This window comes from Rattus norvegicus, chromosome 2 (assembly GCF_021556685.1).
Source record: "Rattus norvegicus strain SHRSP/BbbUtx chromosome 2, alternate assembly SHRSP_T2T, whole genome shotgun sequence".
Taxonomy (NCBI): Eukaryota; Metazoa; Chordata; class Mammalia; order Rodentia; family Muridae; genus Rattus; species Rattus norvegicus.
In genome coordinates, this window is record NC_141535.1 from 220943179 (window position 1) to 220961154 (window position 17976).

General features: G+C 43.2%; 1 protein-coding gene across 4 annotated transcripts in view; it reads left to right on the forward strand.

The window, feature by feature from the left end:
- The first annotated feature begins 568 nt into the window (after positions 1-568).
- Positions 569-17976, forward strand: part of Col25a1 (collagen type XXV alpha 1 chain) — a 392736-nt gene continuing 375328 nt past the window's right edge. For 2 of the 4 annotated variants that reach the window (NM_001447416.1, XM_087634152.1), the window contains 2 exon segments: positions 569-1437; positions 2500-2569. In NM_001447416.1, coding sequence (NP_001434345.1) covers positions 1141-1437; positions 2500-2569 — 367 coding nt within the window. In that variant the 5' untranslated portion in view covers positions 569-1140. 4 annotated transcript variants of the gene reach the window in all.

The following is a 17976-nucleotide window of genomic DNA, read 5'->3' on the forward strand; positions in this document are numbered from 1 at the left end:
CCTGCAGACGTCAGCCAGACACTTCGCCTCTGGGCATGTGGGAACGAACTGAGGGAGGAGGGAAACGTCGCACAAGGGAGAGACGGAGGAGCTTCTGCGGCTGCCTTTGAGAGAGGATCGGAGAGTTGGAGCATTCTGCTTCCGTTCTTCCCTTCAGGAGGCCATTTCTCCATTTTTTTTTTAACCCAAATAGAGAGGGGGCGCTGGGCTAAGCCAGTATAAGTCACTCCACACAGCAGACCTCAATTCGGCCCTTAGTAAGGCCAGAGAGGTGGCCTTAGGGGGACGCTGAAGTTACTCGGTGGTGGGAGGGAGAAGGGTCTCCAAGCTCCTCTCCAATCACAGCCGCTGCTGTAGCTATTTGCATATATTATGCTAATAAACCTCCCGCTCCGCTCCCACCCGCGCTCCCGCCCCTTCGTGGGTCCAGGCGGGCTGGGCGAAGGTGAATATATTATGCTAATAAGGAGGCTCCTGCGGGAGGGGGCGGTCCGCGCTTCAGGCGCGCGCGCACTGTCTCACTCGAGAGCATCCCGGGGTATTTAAGGCTCACACGCGCGGGTCTGCGGAGATACTTTCGGGGCCTCGCAGCTCGCGGTCGCTGCTTGGGTCACTCGGTTCCCCTCTTTTCTCTATTCCTTTACCACCTACGGGGGCCGCGCTCTCGCTGGGTCTCTGCTTTTCCTTTTCTTTTCGGCCTTGAACTGATCCAGGTGGGAGACAGGTCCGCGGGTGGAAAGAGGTAGAGATAGGCAGGCAGGCTCAACAGGTCGGAGCAGGGAGAGGGGCTCTCGGACCCTGCGCCTCCGCGCGGGGGACCACTAAGGAGGTGTCGGATTTTGGAAGGTTAGAAGAGCTGCCCTGGTGGGTTTCATTTCAGCTGTGACCCCCACACTCCCGGCGCCACACAGTCCCCTGCCGGAGGGTGCTTTTCACTCCTAGCTGGAAGGGGAGAAGGAATCTGGAGGACGGTCCACGCCGCTGATCCGGACGCCGAGCCACGCGCAGGTCCATCTCCAACCAACTAGTTGTGCAGCTGCAGGGACTGAACTTTGCAGGAACCAGCCCTTCCCCTCATTCTAAGATTATTGGAGGAGGTAGAGAGTGGAAGGCGTAGCGGAGGCCGGCGACTCTGCCACAATGTTGGTGAAGAAGCTTGCAGGGAAGGGAGGGGGACGAGAGTCTGGATCTGAAGATCCGCGCCCCTTGGGACAGCGTTGTGCCGGCACCATGCCCTCGTGCGCGGCCCTGGCGACCCTCCTGTCAGTGGTTGCTGTGGTTTTCTGTTTGTATCTTGGGGTGAAAACCAACGACCTCCAGGCGAGGATTGCTGCTCTTGAATCTGCTAAAGGGACCCCTTCCTTCCATCCGCTGCCTGACACCATGGATGAGCTGAAGGCAATGGTTCAGGAGAAAGTGGAGCGGCTCTTGGCTCAGGTGTGAAAGGCTGGTTATTTTGCACGTGAATTCTGTTTTGCACAGGTGTGGGTACTGTGTGCGGGGCTAGCTTCGACCCTTACTGCCTGCATTGGCTTGACTGTGTGTTAAATACCTTGGGTATGGATTAGTACCAAGTCGGTAGTCTTCCATAGTGCTCGCATGCTAAACTATATGGGGGTCTAAAAGAGGAAAAGGTGACCTGAATAACAGGAGTGTGTGGAGGAGAATTTTCTTTCTTTGTAGTTTTCTGGAGTCTCTTGTGATCTCTCACTTCAACAGAGGCTATCCATTGTTGATATAAGATCTCATATCTCCTTTCCCCGGTAAGGTTAGGAAAACAGGTGTTATTAATATACAAAGGTAATCACTTTCAAGTGAAACAATCCTATCGCGATTCAGAATCATAAATTCCACCCTTCGAATCTTTTTTTATGTTCAAACACTTTGAAAAAGTTTTATATTTGGTAAAGGACGCAGTGCAGATATTAAGGAAGGTAGGCCGAGAGTTATCTTCAAGGTTGCTTTCAATTCAGGTCAGGGGGCTTTAATTTAATTTTTTTTTTGGTTCTTTTTTTTTTTTTTTTTTTCGGAGCTGGGGACTGAACCCAGGGCCTTGCGCTTCCTAGGCAAGCGCTCTACCACCGAGCTAAATCCCCAACCCCTTAATTTAATTTTTTATTGACTTCCAATTGGAGAGGCTGTGTAGAGTTAACATTCACACTTGTGCTCTTGGCCAGTGTCTTCAGACCTGCCATGTATCACTGCTTGGCGTTTGCACTGACCGCCTATGCTTGGGCTGAAGGAGGGGGTGGTGATAATTGAGGACTGGAGAAAGATGTTAGCCAAAAGCCTGCAATCCTGCTACCATGTTAGTGGTCATTGTCTTATTTTAGGACTTGGATTCTGTTACTTTTTGACAAGAGTCCAAGTACGTATGTAAATACTCCTTATGCAAGCTATCAGATGCTGGCAAAGCAGGCATGTGGCCAGAGAGCCCCTGAGAGTCCAGTTCTCCTCAGAGCTACTGATACTGTGTCAATCCCTCTGCTTTCCCCACAGAAATCCTATGAACATATGGCTAAAATAAGAATCGCCAGGGAGGCACCTTCAGAGTGCAACTGCCCAGCAGGTAAAATGGACCTCATTTAACAATGTTTCCTTCACAGCAGAACACTGGAAAAAAGGAAAAAAAAAAGGGTGTGTGTGTGTGTGTCTTGTGCTGTCAAGTCTACTTGTAATAACAGTGAAGAAAGACTGCAGACCCAACCTGCTTTAATAGAACCAACATGTCTCAGTCCAAAAGATGGCAGAAAAGCCCTAAATATTGCTTTATGCAGCATGCTAAGGTCTGCTATGGGAAAGCGAGGATGTTAGGGATGATATAATATAATAGGCACGATGGTATATATAAAGAGAGTTCTTAGGATCTCACATTGAAAGCCTTTCACGGGCTTATTAAACACTGTCATTTTGTTGTTGTTGGTGGTGGTAAAAATGGCTGTTGAACTCTTGATTCTGAATTCCCCGGTGTCTAATGCTTTACCAGTACAGTTTGTCGTGTGCCTCTGGTAAACAGATGTGTGAATAACCTTTACCTCCTTGCCGGCTTGTATTCTCTCTCTCCAACGAGGCTCTCTCCCCTGTCCTGAAGCAGAAGATGAAGATTCTTCTTTATCTTGAACTCCCAATATGAACTACTACAATCCCAATGCAGGACAGGTTCTTATGTTTTTACCGGATTTCTGTGAAGTTTCAGGGAGCAGTTTTAATGACAATACCTAAGAGAATAGGAAAGAGAGACATTAATGAATATCACTCCTCCCCAACCCCCACCCAGCCAGGGTAATTGTAACTCTCCATTCACAGACCTCTGAGACTTGGTATTTATCTGTAGATTTAACAACTTGAAAGTTCTTGGATGATGGCCATTGGAAACATTGGGTGGATTCAAGATTGTACGTCATAAAACCCCACAAGTGTTAGTGTCTTTTTCAGATAAACACTGTAATTCATTTATTATGAACGTTTTAGTTTCACTTATCAGGCATGTAGAGTGATTCTTTTACACTTTATTTAATGTTTAAGAATATTATACTCTGGTGTTGCATAGTACAAGGACAGATCACGCTATGCAGGATGGAGATCTCACGAGATTCCATCATTTTTTGGTGATGTAGCCATTTCTTTTTTTTTTTTTTTTTTTTTTTTGGTTCTTTTTTTCGGAGCTGGGACCGAACCCAGGGCCTTGCGCTTCCTAGGTAAGCGCTCTACCACTGAGCTAAATCCCCAGCCCCGATGTAGCCATTTCAATATGGATAAGCACAGTGTCGGAAATTGTCAAACAACACAATTCTCTCTGTTAAGTGGTGAATGGTTGTATAAGGAAAGGCTAGTTCCTGTATTTTTAAAACATATCCTAGATTATTTTTTTGTCACAGCCAACACAGCTGCCACCTTACACAGTTTAAAATATGAACGTCAGGTTGTACAGCATATACACTTAGAAAGCTTTTCTAAGAATTCAATTTAGCGTGTCTGTCTGTGTTCACATTGTGCGTTCACAGTAGCACTTGTATGGAGATCAGAGAGCAACTTGCAGGAGTTCTCTTAGTAATTCCACCAAGTGGACCCCAGGGATTAAAGTCAGGCCCTGTGACAAGTGCCTTTATCCACTGGGCCACCTCACTGGCCCTGTGGCTCAATTATATATCCAGTTATATTCCTCACCATACTGGAAATATATACTTTTCAAATAAAGGCTTTTGACTGAGAAGACAGTGCTGGAATGATAGTTAAAAAAACAAAAACAAAAAACACCCCCCCAATAAAAAACCAAAATACCCTCTTATCCCAGCTATGCAGTAGGCTGAGGCAGGAGGATTGCAAGTTCATTGCCTGCCTAGGTTACAACTTAGTAAGATTCAGTCTTAAAATCAAAACGTTAAAAAAAAAAGTTTGGAGATCTTGACATAGCTCAGTTTTAGAGCACTAGTCCATCATGTATAAGACTCTGGGTTTAACCTCCAACACACAGGGGAAATTTTATATATATGTATATTACATATATAATACATATATGTATATACACATTCACATACAAAGTTATATGTGAACGTTTAAAATTTTAAGTTACCTCTTATGTTAGAAGAAAAATCAAGGAGTTAAGATTTGAAAATGCGGCTTTCGTCCCTAGTCATTTTAAGCTGGGGCAGACCTCAGGAGTCAGATATTTAAGGAAGTCACATTTCCAGCAGAGGATTAAATACATAATCACCTCATCGCTGCTTGGGATTATTTAAATTCTGCAGACACCTGGTGCGGAGAGTCAGCGACCACACCCTTTGGAGTCCGGGACTTTTGGTATATACTGTTTCCGCTAACTGTGTTTAAAGCGGTTCCTGTTTAATCTGCTGGATTCTTAACTGAGTTTGGTAAAAAGCTGGAAAGTGACCTCTGCCGCTCTGAGTTCTGTTCTCTGTAAAGATATGGTTCATGATGTTAAATGTAACCTAATTATCACCAGATCTGGAAGAAAGCTGGTATGTTTAGAGTTGGCCTTATGTTATCTTGGACAATTACTGTGGAGTGTTTCTCATCATGACAGGACAGTTTAAATGGGATTTCCTTGGCTGCTTTTTGGGGGGGAGAAGGGGTTGGCTCTAAGTAACAGATGCTTTACCTCCTCACCACCACTAGAGACCCACATCACATCAGAATTTACCTGGCTTCTTAAGCAGTAACTCTTGGAAGGAGTGTACCTGCCAGCTCATGAACCAAAATAATCACTGTTCTGGAAACACTTCCTTCTGCTTGCATAACAATCAGGCATTACACAAATAAAGGCACTGTATCCTGGAGAAAACCATTTTGAAATACAGTCAGTAGTGAAATATTGTCTTAGGGAATGAGCGGGCCAGCCAAGGATTAGAAAGGAGATACAACGCTTCCCACCTGGTTTGACTCTAGCTGTGGCCCACTGTGACTAAGAGTTGTCCCAAAGACATCTGTTTGTAGGACAGAGCTAGACAGGCCTGTGACCTCAGCTCAGTTCCTGTGGACAGATGCCCACCCCTTGAAGTTGACACTCTTGTTGACAGTCTCAGGAATAAAGCCAGAGGCCCATAGGGGGGAAAAATAAAAAAGGAACGCTATGTTGTTTGTGTTTGCTTTAATAGCTCTTGATAGACTCAAGTTCCTGAAGAGGATCTCCAGGTAGGATGTAAGGAAATAATAAAATTTGTAATTTGTTGTTGTTCCCCCCCCCCCACAGGAAGGAACTTCTGTGAGAGAAGGATGAGCTGTTTATTGAATAGTTTCTTAATGTAAGAGATGTCCTTTCTAATTTTCATAATAACCCGGAAAATTAACTTCTAGTGATCTAGGTGAGGAGACCAAGACTCAGGGAAAATAGAACACACTAAAGTCAAGGTGAGGAGTATTCACACCCACATCTGAGGGGAAGGAAGTCGAAGACTTAATGAGGAATGGAGAATGAACATTTAGAGCAGGTTACCCCCGGGGTGGGATTCTGGACCTGCTACTGATGATGTGTGACTTGGTTGAACCAGAGAACCAAAGTGTGTTCCTTTTACTCATCTGAAAAATAAAAAACCCACCAAAAAAAAAAATCAGAAAAGGCTTTCCTGGAGAGTGATGGTTCTTGTGAACACTCTGATGTTTTAGTGGGTGTGGGTTAAGTTATGTAGCTGCCTTTTATCTTTTTGCCTCTTCAACGTTCTTTCTGCATTTCACTGCAAAGCTACACGACTGAGCCCAACCCTTAAATCAGTTATTTTCCTTGCTACTTAACTCTAAGGCACAGAGTTACAGGTTATAGGTGAGAAAAGACTCCTTGAGACGCTTGCCCAGAACCGAGTGTCTAATTAACAAGCTTTGAACTAAAACCACGCTCAACTGAGCAGCTCTGCATGTATGTATCCACACACACAATCACACTAATGTTTCACTTTTTGCTGCATGTGTCATGTCTGGTTCTTTGCGGATATTGCTATCGGTCTCTTAAGTTATGCTATCAATGTTACAGGGAGGTCTTTTGACATTTCTGGTGAAGTCTGACTAAAGTTCATAGAACTTGGGCTACCTGAGCGTGGGGTAGCCAAAGGTATCTTTGTAGCTTTGAATCGGATATTTACAGACAGCTTAGCTATCGGACTCATGTTCAGACTTAGTTTTAGTAGCTTTCCTGAGGTATAATTTATATCTCACCCACTTTAAGGATTGTAATAAATTTGTAGTTGGGCAGTTATCCACTGCAGTCTAGTTTTAGATCATCTGGGTCTCCCTGACAACTTACATTTACTTCACTGGTGAACTCAAGAGGAGCTTTATTCTAGAAAGGTTTTGCTTTGGGGAAACTCCAGAAAAATGAACAACAACAAAAATGTTATCCATCAAAGCTCTGTTTAGCAGAGACTTTGAGGTAGCTGGACCTTGGAGGTACAATGGGCACTGGGGGCTTGACCTCTACAAAGTCTGACCCTTAGATGAGAGACTATGTTGGCTCATTGTGGATAGGATTCTGTCTTGGGCTTTCACTTGGTGTCTTACCTAAAAGCATATATAAATCAGGCGTGTTCATGGAAGAGCATCTATGTCGAAGCTGACGGAGAAGGTAGGAGCCATGCAGCCGAACAGAAGAGGTTTAGATCATTAGATCTTTCCTGAGGCTCCTGAACACCTTCCACATCTTTGAAAACGGTTATACATGAAGTGAGAGCAAGTGTAGGTAAATTGAAAAACCTCACATTCATAACTGGGAGTGACACAGGCACAGGTGTCTGGCTGGAGGACAAATTTTCCACGGTTTCAGAAGACCCCATAAATACCTTCCTTATATAAAGCGTAGAAAACTGTTTCTTACTATCTTTTCGTGTAGGCCACACCTTTTTGTCTTCCAAAGAGACTGAGCAGATTGAGTGCAGCAAGCAGTTGAGTCATAACGTGTAGATCTTAGTTGTATAACGGAGCATTGGAAGCAGCTTGTAGACCATGAATGCAATTGCTTGAATGTTATTTAGTGATAGTGTCAGGCATTCTCTTGTAAGACTAAACGACACAGTGTGACAAGCCAGGGCCGCCAAGCATTCGTGTTAAATTGTTTTGCTTCTAACGAGAACAACAGTTTGGGCGTGGCCCTTTCAGTTGGTCTTGTAGTGACAGCTGGCAAAGTGCCCTAGTCCAAGGGCCAAGGACAAATCGCGTCTTGAAGCAGCGTTCCGTGTTTAACTTGCTTGCTATGCTTGTCTGTAAACTAAGGAGCTGTTTCTTTAAACGTCCCTTTTGCTACTAATTTCATGTTTTGATGAGCTGGGAGTTATCGAACAGAGAGAGAGGATTAATCTTTCATGGACTTCAGTCCCCTCTTGCTCATTCTAACACGAATGTGTAGGAACAAGCCCTCCTGTAGGGCGGTGGTAGCCTACTTTGCTTCCCGTTGTTCTGTCATCGTGCAGAGCGAAGCACATGGTGTTGATGAGAGCATTGTCTGACTGGCAGGTTTAGGGAATGGAGAAGGAATGTTCAATCATCCCGGGGATTAGGTAGACGGGAGCAGGCGAGGAGACTTGCCAGAATCAGGACTATTCTGTAGCCGGGGGGCATTTTTCTGACATAAGGGGATCCCCAGTAGACACTTATCCAAATAGCATCAGTCTGTTATCTTGAGTGGAAGCCATCCAAGACCTATCAAGAAAAAGTGCTTTAGTTCCCTCCTACGCCTTGATAAACAATACTTGGTAGTTTAATGGAAGCTGAGAATGTGGAAACAAGGCATGAATCAGTCTGGGCTGCAGGCTGAAGCTCGGGATGGGCTAAACACAGAAGCATCCCCACCCTCCTTGTTCTGCCAAAATGGGTGAAATTTCATTCTGTGGTTTTTATGTAGCAGGATCCTTAACACTTTTCATTCGCCCCCACTCCCCCCCCCCCCCGTTTTTGGTTTGTTTTGCTTAAAAAAGACTGTGGTAGCCCAGATGCCTGATTTCCAAACATGGATATTTGTTGGTATCTTTTGGGATTTGTTCTACAAGTCTTTATAGGAAAAAAAAACCTACTTAAAACTCAATGATGTCAAGGAATAAATACATCTGAGTGGGATGCTGAAGTAAGTGGAGACTCACACTTACTTTTCACTGGTGTCCTGTATTCCTTCATGGCCATTCTATAGGTCCCTGGATGACAGAATTCCTTGAGGAGGAGGCACGAGGTGACCAGCACCTCCTCCTTGAGGCCACGAGGAGGAGGAACTGAGCTGAATCACAGGACGCCCCTCCCTCTTCTATAGTCTCCTTTCCAGTTATACCCACAGCTGACCTCATTCTTGACCTGTGTTTGCAATAGAAAAGATTGGTGGAGGAAGCAAGGGATTTCTTTAAGGTTTGAAGGCTACAGTCTCTTATATTCAAGATATCTAAAACCCATCACATTTTACATTATTTACACAAAGTCTTAAGTAGTTTCAGGCTGTCCTTGGAATGAAAATGAGGTAGGGGATGACCCTGAACTTGATCTGATCCTCCTGTCTCACTGTGTAGGGGCCATGGCAGCTGGTGTGCACCATTAAGCCTGGTTTTATGTAACTCGCTTTAGGAAGCCCTCTGTTAACTGGGCTTTAGCTCTAGCTCCCTGATTTCACATTTACGTTGGGCACATTTGCTGTTTGGCTGGTAAATAGATGGGTTCACGGCTCTCAATTTGGGGCTAGCATTCGGTATCTAGGAAAACAAAGAACTAAATGCAATTGAATTTGTGAAATGGGCAACTTTTTTTTTTTGCTTCAAATTTCAAATTTCATAGACTCCAGAATAATGTGAGGTTGTTGTCTTGCTTCTGATATCCAGAGACACATCCAGGTAAGTCTTTGGAGTGTCTACAACAACTTCAGTTGAACTCGTGAAAACTGAAACATTCCCGATTTTACCTCATACACACAGCACAGAACTCCTCTCCAGAATTCTACCCTAGGAACACTTCTAATTATATAGGGGCTGGAGAGATGGCTCTGCAAGTTAAGGGCCCAAGTTCAATTCCCAGCACCCACAGGGCAGTACACAACTGTCTGTAACTCTAGTTTCAGGGAACCTGACACCTTCACACATACACACATGCAGCAAAATGCCAATCATGAATGCATCATTAAGCGTGTTTATAGAGAAAGTGATGAAACAGATATGACTACTTATTTGAATTTGCGTATTAGCATGGGTTGCAGGTTCTAGCAGTTATAGAAAGAGTCTCCAGAAATTAACACTATTGTATACAATAATGGGTGAGGTATGCAGTGTGCTTTGCAGAGAAAGTATAAATCTGTTCCAGCCCCCACTGTAGAAAGCGCTGCAGAAGGGAAATTGAAAGACAATCCTCTCCATGCCACTGATGTCCACTGCCATCAGCACCGTTGGTTGCTGTATGAACAGCAGGCTGGGGACAGTTGTTTGAGTGATTACAGCACCTGCTGCCCTGGTCATCTTGAAGGATGTGCAGTAGAACACCCTGCAACTGTAAAAGTCAGTGGTGAGCAATTTTCTCTTGATTACAGAAGTCTCAATCTATGGACTTGAAGGACGTCTAGACGAAAAAGCATGTTTTATTTATTATTATTTTTTTTTTTAGCTAGCTGCTTTACTTTATGGGAGAAGTCAGTTATCTAGAAAGCAGCAAAGATAGGGCTGATCAAGTAAGGAAGGCAAGAAGGATCATATGCCAAATAAAGGCATTGTAACCTACGAGCAAAGAAATGTCACCGAAGCAACCCTGTCTCCTAATGCCGTTTCCTCCTGCTGCACTGCTGTGGATCCCCAGCCCACAGTTTCAACAGTAAAGCCTGGAAGCCTAACCCACTTCTCCTATTCATGATGCATCTGGAAGTTTTTAATAAAAGAAACCTCTAGCATTGAGAAATGGCATCCGTAAAGAAACTGAGGCTTTTATGTTCTTGTATTCAGTTTCCTTCTGTGCAGAGTTATTTAAGGCTCTAAATTCCAGCTACTTCTAGGGATGGTTTCCTGAATATCAGGCTTGTTCTTGCAATCAAGTTCTGAATGAGGAATGCAATGTATACTGGAAAAATTTATGCTGCCATTTTTTGAATATAAAAATGGCTAATTTACTTTTATAACAGAGGATATACTTGGATTGAGAGACCTGGGGTATATTTTGTAATTTTTATGTAAACCCACAATGCATCAGACTCAGAGTATGTTTTACTTTAAACCTTCATATTTTTTTTCCAGCAGAAAAAATCCCCCATGTTTTCATCATCAATCGTCAGGAAGAAAGCCTAGACAGAGGAATTTTATAATCAGCTGCATAGCGCCCTACATGTATCATATATCACTCCCTCATCATTTTCAATTTATTACCAGTCTGCACTTTTGTTTAACTGTACTCACGTGCTACTAGCATTTTAAGGAGTTATACTGGCTTCACGCTTAAAAGACGTGATGAATAATGTCAGTTGGATTTCTGAAATCTGAGTGAGCACAACAAACACGGGATGCTCCATCACAGTCAGTGGACCAGCCTTGTCCTAATAGGCTCTGCTGTAGGAACGGCCGTGTGTCCATGAAACTACAGACAGAGGACAGTACTCCCTTTCTGGTCAGGTCACTGCTGCTTCTCTCTCTTTCATTGATAGCGTGAAATAAACGTTCTTCTCCATTCTTTATTTTTTGAGAGAGAGAGAGAGAAGAGAAGAGAAGAGAAGAGGACAGAGACAGAGACAGAGAGAAAGAGACACAGAGAGAGTCTGTACCTGAGTACAAATGCCTGCAGAGACCAGAAGAGCATGTTGGGTCTCCCAGAGCTGGTATTGAAAGATGTGGGTGCTGGGAACTGAATCCTGGTCCTCTCTACAAGAGCACTGTGTACTCTTAACCATTAACCCATCTCTCCAGCTCCTTCCCTTCTATTCCTTGGCTGCCTTGGTCTCCCTCTGGTCCCAAGGCTTCTGGCTTTTCCTGGGAACATCTGTATTTATAATTCCATTCAACAGTGCTAACCAGGAACATCAACATCACATAGCAACATTGTCCCCAAATTTCAAAACAATTTTCCAGATGGTAGGAAATGATTCTTTTCACGCTGATATAAAGGGAACATGGGCTTAAGGACCCTAACTTGTTATAAGATGTTCTACCCAGTTCAAAGGAGAGCTTAAAGACGCTATAGCTTAGGAGTGGGAAGTGGATAAACAAACAGAGGCGAAATGGACTTGTCCACCATGAAAGCGGGAAGCCAATGGCGTTGGCTAATCACCTATCAATAGATGAGAGTTCATTTTACATTGGCATCATTAAGCTACAACTTACCAAGTTATACGATGCCTCCCAGAGAATCAGTGTCAGATAACTGGGAAGGGTGTGGTACAGACAGACTCTTCTGGAGGGCAGTTTTTCCCCTGCATTTCTAAAGCAACTGGAGAGGGAGTTGTACTTCAAAGTGGGTAGGCCAGTGAAGCAGAGCCAAATCCCACGGTACTGTTCACAGCAGCAAGGATTCTTTAGCCCACGTCCTTCTATGTTAGAAGCTTATTGACTTAGACGCTGGTCAACTTCCTCGTGGTTGCTAAAATCAGTTCCTCCTTTTAGCTTAGCTTACACACCAAGTCCTTGTAGGTGCTCAGTGCTGGGCCTGCACCAGTGGGCGTGGCTTACATAAGTGGCTCTTAAAATCCTAACAGTTTGTTTCAAGCAGAAACCATACTGGAAGACCAGCTTCTTGTGTTCGGGGACCAACAAGTGTTTCTAACAGCGTGACTGGAAGGGCTGCCTCTGCCCTGGGCTTTGGAGCTTATGGCTGAGCAATTCCCTTCTCCCTTCTCCATTTCCACACTTCCAGGGAATCAGCTGGACTCCTAACAATGGTCAGTGTGAATGTCTATTATAAAGTAACAAGAAAGGCAGAGTGTAATGACACAGTCCTCAGTCATAGTAGAGTCTGCACGGAACTACATTACGGTTTGCAGGGTGCTTGTCAGCGACTCAGGTCCATGCACCTGACGCATATTCTCCACTGATTACACTCGGCAACAGAGTCAAAGCAATGTGTTTTATTAACCCTGTTACTAAATTGAAATGTTGGCTCATTAATGGTATTTGTCCCATAATCTACAAAAAATTCTGTTTCTTCCTTTAGTCAGTGTTAATGGAGAAGGAAATTCCAGTTCTTCCTGCGTAAGGTTGGTGAGCGTCTTGCTGGTGGGTGATTCTGTCAGCGGTAGAGAGTATCCCTAATGGGAATGTCCCACTATTTTAGCAAATGCTGCTTAATCGTGTCCGCTGTACTTTATTTCGAATAAGTTTCTGGAGGCAGGGAGGGCATATAAAGAGAATTTTATTTTTCATCTGAAATTCCATTTATTTATAAAACCCAACTCTAGCCTTGTCAGGATATATTGGAATAATAATCATTCAGTAAACTTCTAGCTGCTTTAAGTTTCACACGACTTGAGAACTTGCTAAAAGTCCATCGAGTGCTTTTGTCTTATGCTGTGATAAAATGCCAGGGCAGTGGCTCTCAGTCTTCCTCATGCTGCAACCCTTTAACACAGTTCCTTGTATTGTGGTGACCCCAACCATAGAATTATTTTCATTGCTACGTCATAACTGTAATTTTGCTGCTTCTATGAATTGCAGCGTAAATACCTGACATGTAGGGTATCTGATATGTGACCCCTAAAGGGGTTTGTGACCTGCAAGTTGAGAGATGCTATGGTAGAGCCAGAGGTGGGAGGTGGAGGTGGGGGTAGGGGAGGAGGTGGGAAGGGGTGGGGGCGGGGGAGAGGGAGATAGACAGAACTCACTGGGTTTCTAATTGCCTTCTTATCATCACGAATCTATTCATTAGACCTCTGGGCTGGTCTGTATACCTATGATTTTTTTTTGCATGTTATCTCAACTCTTCTTCCAAGACCCTTAGTTTTTCATAGCAACCCATTTTTATGAAGAAAAAGTCCTTCAAGGCGATACAATTGTGTGGGGGCGGGGCACACGGAAATCAACAAGATGAACAATTCGTTTATCGTGAATCTGTAAAATGGGAAACACAGTGTCTTCGGGGCACATGCTTTCTTCCTTTCACATAAAATAACGTGGTTAAGGTTAAGGAGTTGCCTGGGCTGATAATGTTGTCTACCACTTAACTACACCAAGAGCCCATTAAGGGGAAGGGGGCGGCGTAGGACTTGGGTTGAAATTGTTGGAGGGTAGTCAGGTGTTCCCCAGATAGAGTACGACTTGAAGATGGAGACGGACACACACGGAGCGTAGAGTGGCTGGGGTTGCTCTTCCAGCTGAAATGAAGGCAACAGGCAGACCTGAAAGGCCAGGCTGTGCTGCGGGGAGTATTAGATTAGGGTGTCCTGCTGTCAGGGTAAGTGTAAAATCAACTCACATGCATTCAGGTAACTGGTCTAGGAACTCTGCCAAAGAAAGCAAGTCTTGATTCATATTTAGTCTGGTTTAGAGGCCGAACTTTAACCCTCAGTTCAGTGTGTAGCTTAGCCACAGAGGCTGCCCACACCAACTGTACACCTAGGGTGCACTTTTGAGGAACAACAAACTAACACACTTCATACAACTTTCCTTGGCTGCAACACGATTGCCCTCCTGAGTTAATGCATTTAATTTACCTTGAGATACATCAGAGAAGATGGCCTAGTATGTTAAGTATACTACATATTTTCTCCTTAAAATTGTACTCTTCATCCTGTCTCCTCAGTGCTGTCACGGGCGGAGCAACGGAGAGAGAATTTAAGTAGTAAGCAGAATCATTTGATAGAGTAAGTAGTTTACATGAAAGCCTTTTACATGGAGTCTGAATCAAGTAAAGTAAAGTGAATTTGCTTAGTGCTTCAAAGAAATACGTAGAACGCATCAAACAACATTTTTAATGGAAGCATAAAGGATGAGAATATACTTTCTTATAAAGGAAATTATACTTACTGCACAAACTTCACTGTATCTGTAAGATAAGAATATAATCATGGGAATTAAACAGTGTAATTATTTCTTTTTCTTTCTTTTTTAAAAACACGTTTATAGTTTTTTGTTTTTTGAGGGTTTCAGATATAGCCCAGATACAGCTTCTATGTAGCTTCAGATAGCCCAGAACTCACCTGATTGGTAAGAGTGGCCTGGATCTCATAGAGATCCTCATGCCTCTGCCTCCTGAGTGCTGGTTTTAAAGGCCTGAGCTACCTACCCCACACTTGACTATTTCATACTTCATAAGTAACTTTGCAATAATCATTAGATGCCTAGGTCTGTGGTGTTATGGCTATGGTTGTCTGTGAGTGCAACTACTGACTAAAAGCTGATATTTTCATTCCATAACATATGGGGATAAACCATACTTAGTGAGTGAATGAAAGTTCTAGGTTCACAGCACCCACCATGTAGTGAGCTCTCCAAGGATGAGAGTAAAAATAAAATGCCAGGCAGGGATGATGACCTGCATTTGACTTCTGGAAAGGGAGAACTGAATCTTGACTGTTGTCCTCTGGCCTCATGTACACTTATATTGTGACTCATACACACATGCAAGTACATGCACATGTGCAAGTACATGCACACATGTACCTGTGTGTGTGCATGTGTGCACACACTCTCGCACAAAATTCTAATAAAAATTTGAAAGAGTGCTGCGGCTACGATGGGAAAGACTCTATAAGTTACAAAGATACAAGTTTATTGCTGCACAATTTACATCAGAACTGGCCTAGAACCATTTTCCTTAACAGACAGAAATGTATACAGGCACAGTGGAGTAAAATTAAAGTAATTTGATACAAAGTGAATGGAACGGAGGGTCATGTGCTGAGTGAAGTAAGCCAAATTAGATAAATACTCATGTTGTCCCTTATGTACAGAGTCTAGATATAAACTACACACACACACACACACACACACACACACACACACACACACACACCATACTTACAGAATGGCGACTTTGGAAAAATGAAGGGGTCCTGCCTGAGTACATGCTGGGGGAGGAGAAACATGAGTAAAGTCCGTGATACACATATGTGATGGTGTCTTAGAATATGACGGTGTCTTAGTGAAACCCATAATTTTGAATAATGAGTATACATTAATACAATTCCCCATCAGCCCATTCCTGTGACCTTTACGTCAAGTCAGTAGTGTTTTGGTGGGAATAGTGTCTGTCCCTCTTCCTCCTTTATTTATAGCAATCTAAGGTATTTTCATCTCCTGCCTTCTGATTACTTGCTTTTTGTTCCCTAGGAGAAAACATAGCTGGTTATGTGCTAAAGTGCATGTTAATTTCGATAATCATTCTGGAGGTTTGGCCTTGAAGGCTTTGTAGGACCTTTGGTTCTGTCTTTTCCTTACGTTTAGGGAGTTGGACTTGAAACTGAGCATAAATCCATCAGCATCCTGCCGAGGGTTCTAGAGGAACTGAAGGGTTGCTCAGTGAGAACTTTATTGTTCACATTAAAAAAACGATGATTTCACTGAGGGGTGAACTCGCTTTCAAAACAAACTTGAAGCAAAAATACGGTTTGAATCATCATGTTCCCTGGAAAGTAGGCTTTTCTGCCGCTTCTGGGTTGGAGAGCCTGTGGTTTCAGTAACTGCTGTATATGTGACTGTGACCTAAGGGGACTGTTGCGTTCTCAGGGTATTTTAAAGGAAGAATGTCTAGCAGTAAACTATCAAAGTTCTACCCTACAGAGCCTTCAAGACTAAACCTCAGGAATGATCATTAAAATTAAAATGCAGTTTTGCACATAACCAGCTATATTTTCTCCTAGAGAACAAATAAAAGTCACAAAGTCACAGCCTCGAAACGTCCATGTGTAGGATCGTTCCTTAGTGTTGCTTCCTCCTAACTGGCTGCTTATGACCTCTAAATTGGTTTTCCCAGAAATAATTATTAAGTACACATTTAAGATAGTAAAGGGAATAACCACGTAATTGAAGGTTTAATATCACATTCAGCTTTTATAAACTTTATGTTTCAGAAATTTAAATTTTCTTCTGGTTAAGTGAAAGGCACATTAGAAAAAATTTAATGTGTCTTTTTTTAACTGCACAGATATGAAATCTCATGCACTTCCTGGTCCTTGGATCTAAGAATCTTACTCTAAGTTTGTATAAGTAAGGCCCATAGACACTGAGTTGGAATAGAACTGTAAATCAGTTATAACAAGAGTAGCATTTGCCTTACTTTCTGTTATGGTCTGAGTGCTTCTACCACGCTGCAATCATAGAGTTGACCCCCAGTCTCCAGGGCATTGGTATTAAGAGCTGGGGATCTTAGACGTGGCTGAGCAAGAAGGCAGAATTCTGACTGAGGCTCCGGGCCCTCATGGAAGAGGCCTGAGGGAGATACCTCAGACAAGAGCACTTACAAGGCAGGATGTAAGCGTCTGGAATCTTTGAAATTTTAATTCTATAAACAGCATAGTTTATGGTATTTTTGTTGTATCAGGAAAATGTACGATGCTTAATGTTTTTGTCAAGATTAGTTCTCATTTAATAATAAAATTATTGTCATGTTTGAGTCCTTAAATTCTTCATAAATTATAAGGGAAACTAGACAGCTCTATGGGAATAATATTCTTATTTTAAGTACATTCTTAATGGAAGGCAGTTTCTCCCAACTGGTCAGCCCTAAAATCTCAGTAGCATATTATACATTTTCAAAAGAAATATATTTCTCATATACTTAGCAGTGTTACTTAGTTCTTCGGACTAGGGTAGAGATTGGTAAAATGCGCCTGAACTCTAGGGATAAGCGTTTAACAGGAAAAAGCATAGAAGACATTTCCCTAGGAAATATAGGACTCCACTCAGTGAAATTAATAGCTTAGGGCTAGAAACTCCGAGGCCGCCAAGGTTACCTTATTTTGGTGTACGATTTCTTCCTATAGGAAATGCAGATGGTAGACAGGATGCAGTCATTGGGTGTTTTCAAAGTTGTGTGCGTGCTGGCAGTTTGGCTGGTAGTCAGACTGGGTCTGGAGTGATGGAGATCAGAGTCTGTGACTGGGCCACTGCATCGGGGTGGCCCAGACAGCTGTGTTCCTTTAGCTCATCTGTTAAAATAACAGTGCATACATAAAATGACTTCTAAAGGTGAAAAGTAGTGTTCACAGAAAGTCATAGTGTGACAGTAATGAGATGCCAGGCCAAAAAATTCACCTAGTGGGCTAGGAAGGCAGAGGCAGACAGATAGGAATGCTGTTCGTCCTGTCCTCTGAATGATTCCCAAGGTGTTACCTAGTGTGACATTTTTCTCATGGCCTTTACCAAAGAACATTGTTTGTTGAGGTGAATGGTAACACAAGTTTCCCTGGGGCCTTGTTGTGCCAGTTATGTAGCACAAATCCAAATGGGTCACTAGATGTTTTCAGAAGAGGACATTTAAAAAAACTGCTTTCATATCTAAAGATTTGGTAAAGGTCGTCACCGACTTCCACCCCTGCCTTGGTTTAGCCGGGCATTCTGTTCTTCAGCCAGATTATTTCCTTGAAGCGACTACTCATTA